General features: G+C 45.5%; 1 protein-coding gene across 2 annotated transcripts in view; it reads right to left on the reverse strand.

The window, feature by feature from the left end:
- LOC148533756 (cytochrome P450 2K1-like) overlaps positions 1-9,436 on the reverse strand; it is a 45,334-nt gene extending 35,898 nt beyond the window's left edge. The window contains exons 1-2 of one of the 2 annotated variants that reach the window (XM_088467340.1): positions 9,248-9,436; positions 4,977-5,139 (exon numbers count right to left, since the gene is read on the reverse strand). In XM_088467340.1, the coding sequence (XP_088323466.1) occupies positions 4,977-5,139; positions 9,248-9,430 (346 nt within the window). In that variant the 5' untranslated portion in view covers positions 9,431-9,436. The remainder of the gene's footprint in view (positions 1-4,976; positions 5,140-9,247) is intronic. The other variant, XM_088467339.1, reaches the window with a different exon arrangement.
- Between the last annotated feature and the right edge of the window lie 287 nt (positions 9,437-9,723).

The following is a 9,723-nucleotide window of genomic DNA, read 5'->3' on the forward strand; positions in this document are numbered from 1 at the left end:
GATGTGCTTTATACTGTGGTGTCTGTGTCATTGTTCCGCTGCTTTGTCGCTTAGTAACCAGTCAGCTCACTGCAACCTTTGGCCAATAATGTTGAAAACAATATTATAAGCTGTGATATGGTCTAAATTGACTGGAAATTAATGTTATTGAGGTTAATAATACTCTAGGAAGAAAAAAAAGACCAATTTATTTGATTTTAGCTTTTTTTGTCAATTTCTGTAAAAAAATCCAAATCCAAATCCAAAGCCAGTCACCGCAGTTTGGCAAATCCAAATCCAAAGCCGGACGACGAATTAGAACCTAATCCAAATCCGGCAAAAATGGTCCGGTGCACATCCCTACTTGTCACTTACTTGCATGCATAAGTGACGAGAAACTATTATTTGTTTTGTGCACAAAAAAATTGTCATATTTGATCTGGTATTGACATTGCACATTGATATTTGCCCGTTTGCATATCTATTGATTAACCCTTCTTCTAGTATTCGGATCCGAAATTCCAGAGTTCCAGTCTATTGTGATGTAATTGTTTAAATGTAAAGTGGTTATTGAACATTTGTCTTTTACCGCATATATTCTTTTTGGAATAAATACTAATTGTGTGAGTACCCTATTGCCTGGATCTATTACTTACCAACCGGATGAATTCAAGTCTTTTCAAGACAAATCAGGTATAGTGTTGCTCGGTGAGGGAACTCCCCAACACTACACTCAGAGATCAGTACACCCTTAAAGGGGTGTCACACAAACGACGGGAAAATGGCCACGGCGGCCATTTTCCAGTCATTTTTTGAGCATAGGACCCCAGCTCCGACTTGGGACCCCGGAGAGGTAAGTATGCTATGGGTGCAGGGTGTGCGGTGCAGGGCCCCCATGGAAAGAATAAAGCGAAGGCAATACATAGGGGTTGTAAAAAACATTAGGCATCCAAGTGACATAGACTAGTTCGTGGCGACCCCATAAAAAAACTCAGAGGCACGGCAGAAAAATAACACTAATGATATAGAACATTTTTTTTTCTTTTTAAGTGATCTAACATTGTAGTCCCAGCTGATGGCAGGAGTGATAAAAAAGCATCTAAAATGTGTTTCACACTGTCATAGCCCCCAAAGCTTCTAGGGGCCTAGGCGGCCCCCAGCCATTCACTTTACCATTTCCTATACACAACAGTGTGCATAACTCCCAACATTTAAACTTGTTAAGGAGGGACAGGTCACGCAGCGAAGGTGCGCGCAACCAAAATGAGGGCGTGGCTTGGGTAAAAGGAGCGGATCCTTCTGAAAACGGGGTGGAGCCTTGCGGCTTCCACCGTTTTCGTCACTTTGGGGGCATGCCCAGCAGTCTCCGAGATGCTGAGCAGCCCCCAGGCAGTCCGTACACAAGAGAACACACCTCCTGCACTCCTGTTCTCCTCCTGCACACCAGCTGCTCTGCTATGCAGAGCAGCGGTTTGTGCTCTCCCCAACTTCCCACCCATGGTGGGACACTGCGGCCCGCGGGCGGGACAGTCCCAGAAAAACGGGACTTTCCCGCTGGAAGTGGGACAGTTGGGAGGTATGAGTGTTTGTGTGTAAAGAACAGTTTTCACACTTGTTTTGGCCTGTCAGACTAGTGTGGTGGGGGGGAGGGTGGGGAGTAGGCGGCAGGAGAGATGAGTTCCACCACCTATCCAGGACCACTGTGCCAGCCAACCAGCTCCTAACTGCCATCTTACAGGCTGTGTTTGAAAAATGACAGTTGGTAGCTGATTGTCTGGCACCTTATCACTTTTCACTCTGTCACCTAACATAAGTGACCCATAGCATCTTTAGTAAATGGGTCTTACATTGCATTTTCCTTTTAATTTTTATATTACGTTACATTAATAAGCGGTGTTTCCCTTCTTTAATATGTAGATACTTGCATTACACTATTGATAAAAGCAATGAGGGGAGGGATATTGAACTTATTCTAGGCGCTAATCACACCCCTAGGTACAGACCACACCCCTTGTGCAGACCACTCACCATAACTTTGACCACACCCCCACAGCGCTAGTCATATCACCCTTTATAAATTTCAACTCCAGGCCCATGTGGACCTTAGTCTGGCACTGCATTTATTATGAGATATATTTATTCGGAAATGTGAACGTTACCAAAATGGCTGTTCTCTCAAACAACTAAATACCACAATCTCCCCCATCCACTCACCACCAACAGGTCCTAGTCCATAAACCACTTTCTCATGCTCCAGTCACCTGAATATCTGACGGGGCAGAGACATGAAGTTTCCCAAGAAAAGGGCGTGTCTGCTCCGTTTTATGGGCATGCCGAAGCCAGTTGCATCTTAGGATACAGGTTTACTGGTCCCGGCAGTGTGATTTAATGGGACACTGAGTAACCTGAGGGTCACCCAGATGTTTGATGTTGATGCAATTTGATCCAATGCTGCATCTCCGGACACAGCAGTGTATCACAGATGCCAGCAGAGGGTGTCTTTTTACTTAAAATGCCATCTGCGGCTTTAGCATAAGATCGCACAGCTGCTGCATACAATGTCCCACAGCCTAACCCTAACCCTCCCGTCTCACAGCCTAACCCTAACCCTCCCGTCTCACAGCCTAACCCTCCCATCTCACAGCCTAACCCTAACCCTCCCGTCTCACAGCCTAACCCTAACCTCCCATCTCACAGCCTAACCCTCCCATCTCACAGCCTAACCCTAACCCTCCCGTCTCACAGCCTAACCCTAACCTCCCATCTCACAGCCTAACCCTAACCCTCCCATCTCACAGCCTAACCCTAACCCTCCCATCTCACAGCCTAACCCTAACCCTCCCGTCTCACAGCCTAACCCTAACCCTCCCGTCTCACAGCCTAACCCTAACCCTCCCGTCTCACAGCCTAACCCTAACCCTCCTGTCTCACAGCCTAACCCTAACCCTCCCATCTCACAGCCTAACCCTAACCCTCCCATCTCACAGCCTAACCCTAACCCTCCCATCTCACAGCCTAACCCTAACCCTCCCATCTCACAGCCTAACTCTATCTCTTCTCTCCTGAAGCCTAACTCTCCCCCTAGTGCCTAACCCCAACCCTCCCCCAATCCTAACCCTTCCCCTAACCCTAATACTTACTGTACCTCCGCAATCTGTCAGTATTCTGATAGTCGTGATGCCGCTGTCGGTATGGTGACCGTCGGCATCCCGACTGTCGGGATGCTGACTATGGCCCTTATTCAGAGCCGTACGCTCTGAGCAGAGCGCACGCTCTGAATGAGGGCCGTCCTCCATAACTATGGAGCGTCCCCCTGGACGCTCGTATAGCTGTGGGTCACCACCAACAGCCTATACGAGCGTGCAGTTTGATGGCCGCGATGGTCGTGACCATCGCGACCATCGAAACTGCGAGCCGGAGCCTGCGGTTGAGGTTTTCAACCGCAAGGCCCGGAGTGATTTTGGCTCTATCAGAGCCAAAATCACTCCCACTGACATCACTAGTGATGTCAGTGGGCCGGCTTCTGACGGGAGGCGTTCCCTTGGGAACGCCCCCGTCAGGGAGGCACACCCCCGGCACGCCCACCAAAGGGGGCGTGCTGTCAATCAACATCGACAGCACGCCCCCTTTGATCAGACACAACGAGCGAAGGACTTTCCTTCGCTCGTCGCGTCTGGCGCATGCACACGACGGAGCTCCCTCCGTCGTGCGCATGCTCAGTGCAGACCATCGACCCACTTGCGAGCGGACAGCCGCTTGCGAGTGGGTCTGAATCAGGGCCAATATCCCTTTATTACAAATATGTACCTGTTTTATTTGTCAGCACTATCTGTGAGGTAACGTGATTATGGACTGTAATATTTAATTAATAGAAAAGGACTTATTTCACTTGAATGTATTTTTTTATGTGTTTATTGTATGTACAATAATTGTTATTTATATTTTCTAATGATTTTTAATAGAGATGTCTGCAGAACCCCGTGTTTTGTTTTTGGTTCTAAATCGTAGTGTTTTGGTTTTTCATTTTTATCTTTCTTAGAAAAATAAAAATTGATAGAAGCAGCTAAAATCATGTAACTTGGACCTGTTTTGGTTCCTATAGTATTATTAACATCAATAACATTCATCACTAGTCATTTCCCGGTCACCTAACCGCACAAGAAATTGTGAAGGAGGGGCTGAAATACAATCCAAAAAATACAAGACTTTCCGTTTTTTAGATCCGAGATCCGTACTCGGTGAGAGACTTGAGTCGGGTCTCTGTTCTATACATAAATTCAAAAGTGATCTGAGCCAGCACTCTGGGCCTGATTCAGAGCCGCTCGTAAGCGGCCGCTTGTTCACTCCGAGCGATGTTCGCACATCTGCGCATGTGTATGGGTTGTAATGCGCATGCGCCAACCAGTCAGTGCGGTCGGAAATCGTGTGCTTGCAAAATAGCGAGTGTCTGCTAATTTGAGTGACAGGATGAGGCGTTTGTGGGTGGTAACAGGGGAAGGTGCTTGAAAACGGGGAGTGGTGATCCGAACGCAGGCGTGCCAAACGGTCAAAACGGGTGTTTTAAGGGTGTGCATAATTAACAAAGCAGTGTCATCGACCACGTCACTTGGTTGTCTTTTAGCCTGAACTGTTCGCATGATTGCGGTAGGAAAATGCTACCACAAGAGTAGCAAGCAGTTCATACGCCTTTTGATGTACTCGATTAATTAAATAAATAGCGGAGATGACGTATGATGCGAGCGGCCAAGGGACGTCTTTACAAAATAGCGAGCGCATGTTTCGGACGCTCGCTCAGACATAGAGGCGTCAACAGACCGCAAAGAGCGAGCGCTCAATTTAAATAGCCAGCCTCTTTTTCTGAACGAGCGTCCGCAAATAGCGTCCGGCTCTGAATCAGGCCCTCTGTTCGAACTGGAACCCCAGAGTTCAGGTGTGTTCAGTTTTCAGCAAAACCCAACAGCTTATCTCTAATTTGTACCTCTAAAGACAGCAGTTACCTTGTCTCCTAAACATGCTATCGAACACTGGTGTATCAGGTCTTTCAGAAAACTCCTCAGCCTGGTTGATTAGAGCATCTTTCACAGCGTCATAGCCGCACAGTACAACCATCTTTTCTGATCCCAACTGGGCGCTGTATACTGGGCCGTACTTCTTTGATAACTGTAAAAAACAGTGAAAGAACAGAATCAACAGACCATTAAAAAGAACAAATTTTAACCCTTTTAAGCTATCACGTTGGACATGTACTAAACCTGGGAAAGAGATAAAGTACTAACCAATCAGCTCCTACCTGTCACTGTATAGGCTGTGTTTGAAAATGACAGGAGCTGATTAATTGGTACTTTATCTCTCTCCATGGCTTAGTACATCTCCCCCTGGCTCCTATTTCCTATAAGCAGCCCACAAATGTTGATTACTAGTCCATCTAGCATTTGTGGTCTATGTTGTCCTTGCCTAGCATAATTTCAATTCTGGCATGCCAGTGGGCACTTCCCAGATAGATGGGGGCAGTGAACACCAGTATCAGTGAGTCTGGGCAGTATAGTTGGGCTAAGTGTATATGTGTAAAAATAGCACTGAGTGAAATTCATTAATCTCTCTCCCTATTTAAAAAATATTTTTAATATCTTAATATCATATTCATAAATTAATTTTCACTAGTATGCAAAGTAATCTTCCTTGATGAATTTTGTTTATTTTAGGTCGACAGTAGTGAATGATGTTTGGGAACACATTGTTCATTACAAAAACTGCACACATTGGGATGCAGTTACATTACCGGCGGCCGGGATCAGGGCCGCCATCAGGGGGGGATACTCTGGGGGACTGCTCGCTCCTACCCCGCTGACGCACAATAGCGGTGACTCCGGTGAGTAGCTGACAGGCCCAGCCCAAGGACACTTTCCCGCTCCGCCTCCTACTGATGCCGGACACTCGGGGTTACGGGGGCCTGCCTGCTTGCTCCTAGTAGTGTTCGCCGCCCGCTACTGTTGTCAGTGGCACAAAAAGGGGCGGGATGAAAGCTGCACAGGAGCCCGATGCTCCTTCCTAAAAACAGCCGACGCCAATGATCTTCAGACCAGACAGCTGCACCTAGCTCTCGGCAGTGTTGCGCTCATGACACGACGACAACCGAGCGGCCCGGGTGATTACAGAAGGAACAGGAAAACTTGGCAGAACCATAAGTAGGCTATAGTCCTGAACCCTGGAGAAGCATGATACGAAGGAGAGCCCTATCAGGAACATACAGGTGGAGGGGAGCAGAGTACACATTGTGGCAGTAGGGGAGAGGTGTGTAAGTGCATGTGTGTGTGTGTGTGTAAGTATGTGTGTAAGTGCTTGTTTATGTGTGTATGTGTAAGTATGTGTGGAAGTGCTTGTGTGTGGAAGTGTGTGTGTAAGTGCATGTTTGTGTGTGTGTAAGTGCATGTGTGTGTGTGGAAGTGTATATGTATGTAAGTGCATGTGTGTGTGTGTGTGTGTGTAATGGGGGGCATCCACTAGACGATTTTATCCCTGTCCAACCTCTTAACGATTTTCCCTTGAAGTTTCCCCTGAAATTTGATCTTCCACTCTGAACAATGTGCAAAAGATCTAACAATAAACTATGTTGTTTTAATCTGTGATTGAGAGCTTTCAGCTATAGTGGGCAGATAGTGGTTCATCGTTTGATTGTTCAGCGTGAACGATGTGTAAACGATTTGTAAGCAATCAAGTGAAATTGACCTGCATGTTCAGTCGATGGAGGAGACGGTCAAACGACCAGCGGGAGCGCGCATCGTACATCGTTAGAAACAGTTATTGCACGTTGTTCAAACGATGTTCAAACGATGTTTGAACGATTATCGAACGATTATCGAACAATTTTATCATTATCGTTCAATCGTTCAACTTTATCGTCTAGTGGATGCCCCCCATTAGTGCTTGTGTGTAAGTGCATGTGTGTGTGTGTCTCAGTATGTGTGGAAGTGCTTGTTTGTGTGTGTAAGTGCCTGTGTGTGTGTGTGTAAGTGCATATGTATGTGTGTAAGTGCATGTGTAAGTATGTGTGTAAGTGCATGTGTAAGTGCATGTGTATGTGTGTACGTGTGTGTACGTGCATATGTATGTGTGTAAGTGCATGTGTAAGTATGTGTGGAAGTGCTTGTGTGTGGAAGTGTGTGTTTGTGTGGAGAAAAGGGGGAGTACAGAGCACATTGAAATAAACAACATGGTGTGAGGAGCTACTGTATGTAAAGTGAATAATAATAGGGGGAAGGGCAAAATAAAAAAAAGGGGGGGGCACTATAATAAAAATACAGACAGTGGTACACTAAAAGAAAAATACAGTCAGGGGGCATTCTAAGAAAATACAGACAGGGGGCACCAGAAAAATAATACAGACAGGGGGGGCATTATAAATATATTGGAAATATATGATTAAATATACTGATATTGTCTGTGAAAAGTGTTTTACTTTTCTCCTTTATAGCGAAATCTAACATTTAGCAATTCCCTGGCAAGAAATTCTGCATTTATACCTGCTGCCAGTGGGCATTCAACAGGCAGCATAGGATCATATCTATATGAGACAGCTGCTTTTTGGTTTGCTGCCACACTATCATTCATTGCATAGCGTGAGCTGCAGAGCTCTTACTCTCTGTATAGTAAGGCAGTCAGTGTTGCACTTACATACTATAACATGTATTTTTAGTTTTGGATAGCCAATAAGATTCGGTAAAAAAAAACGAACGGAACCGAGTAGAACCGAGCCTGCACATCCCTAATTTTTACCCCTATATGGTAGCAAGGCCATATAAAAAGTCTGGGTCCCACGGGACTAACTACAGACAGTTAGTGATCACAGTGTGTATGTAGTACAGTAGGTCCTACTACATGCCGGGTGGGCGCAGTGTTCAAGGGGCACCATTTTTCTTAGGGCGCCATTTGCCCTGACTGCCATTTACCCTAGTTATGTCTCTGACTAATATCCCTATGACAGCACGCCGCACCGCTGAATGAGAGAGGAGGACTGAGGAGCAGCCAGAACAGAAGGAGGAGTGAGGTAACTAAGGTAAGTGTTTGGGGTTGGGGCCCTGCCTATTTTGCTTGTCCTGGGCCCCATATTTTCTGATGGCAGCCCTGGCTGGGATGACGGCCATTGGAACCCCGACAAGAGAAGCCCAATGCCTATCTTTAGCCCCATGCCGAAATTTTGACAGCCGTTATCCCGAACGAAAGTAAGTGGGGACAGGTTAGCGTCAGCCGCAGGGCAAGGGAGGGTAAGGTTTAGGCACCCCATAGGGGGACTTAGGTTTAGGCACCAGCCCAGGAGTTTTAGGGATAGGCACCATGAAGAGAGGGTTATGGTAAGGAGGGGGTGGACAGGGTAGGGTTAAGCTACTTACCAGCCCCAGTCGGATTGTAGCTGACCGTTCTTTTGGCATCGGAATGAGAACCGCCGGCTGTTCAGCCGTCGGTATACCGATTCCGCACAAATTGGCTTCTGTGCATAAGCTATTTTCTTAAACACGTTATTTGCATCTGTGAAAAGACATGCGTCCAATTCACAATCTGTCCTATTCAGATAATGATAGTTGGAGGTAGATTGAATAAAGCTTCTAAAAATGAAAGGAGATGTTGCCCATATCAACCAATTAGATTTCTAGCAATCATTTTTCTGTTGCATCCTAGAAAATGATCAACAGCATCTGATTGGTTGCTATGAGCAACACTCTCACTTTTCATTTATAGAAGCTTTAGTCAATCTACCACTTGGTGCCTGATTGGTATATTTTAGAATAACTATTTACCTACAGTAGATACAATGTCATTAAATAAGTCTTATATTTGCCAAACAATGGACATATCCTGTATTTTAAAGGAGATTTCCAATGATACTTTTTTTTTACTGGGAGAGAATCAGCTCTATTAGATATCCTAGAGTGTCAGATCTTCCCAATCATGGGGAAATCTGAGCAACACTGAGGGGTTTACAAAAGTGGAGATGTTGTCCATAGCATCCAATCAGAGTCTCGCTTTTATCTTTTAAAATGTGCTAGATAAATTATAAGTAGAATCTGATTGGTTGCTATGGGCAACATCTCCAGTTTTGTAAACCCGCACTTTAGCAAATATATCACGAGCGTTCTATGCAGAGATGTGAGGGACAAGACCCTACTAAATATAATGAGTGGTGGGGGTCCCCACAAATGTCCTATTAATGGGGGGAGGGATTTTGCTAAGTTTTAAAGCAAAGTGTTTTTCGTGGTATTTAGTACATTATTACCTCTATAAATGAATTATGAGGTTTTGTACTGTTGATCATGTGCAGATTCCCAATGATGGGTAGAGGTGTTGGTCCAGGAGGGAAATTCTTGTGCTTGTGCTGTTTCCGATTGTTAAAAACATTGACCAAATATAGGATGACAACAACAGACAGAAGAATTGAGACCAGATCCACGGCAATCATGTCTTCTGTAAATCCTAGAGAGGGTAGACAATATATAGGTCTTTCATAAGGAAAAGAAATTCTGTTATCCAAATACAGTACAAACCATGGTCCATGAAAAACTGTCTACTGTACTGTCCCGTGGTGGTTTTGGCCACCATAGGGACCTGCAAGATTGCCCCATGTGAGTGGGACTACACAAGAATGCAGCTCGTTTATGTACAGTACCTCATTTTGCAGTGTTTAGCATGTAGCCTTACACAAGTTCATTTGGTTGTATGTCTGTCCCATATGTGTGTCTGTGTGCACCTCCT

The sequence above is a fragment of the Taudactylus pleione genome, unplaced genomic scaffold (assembly GCF_031769625.1).
Source record: "Taudactylus pleione unplaced genomic scaffold, aTauple2 ptg000070l, whole genome shotgun sequence".
NCBI classification, from domain to species: Eukaryota; Metazoa; Chordata; class Amphibia; order Anura; family Myobatrachidae; genus Taudactylus; species Taudactylus pleione.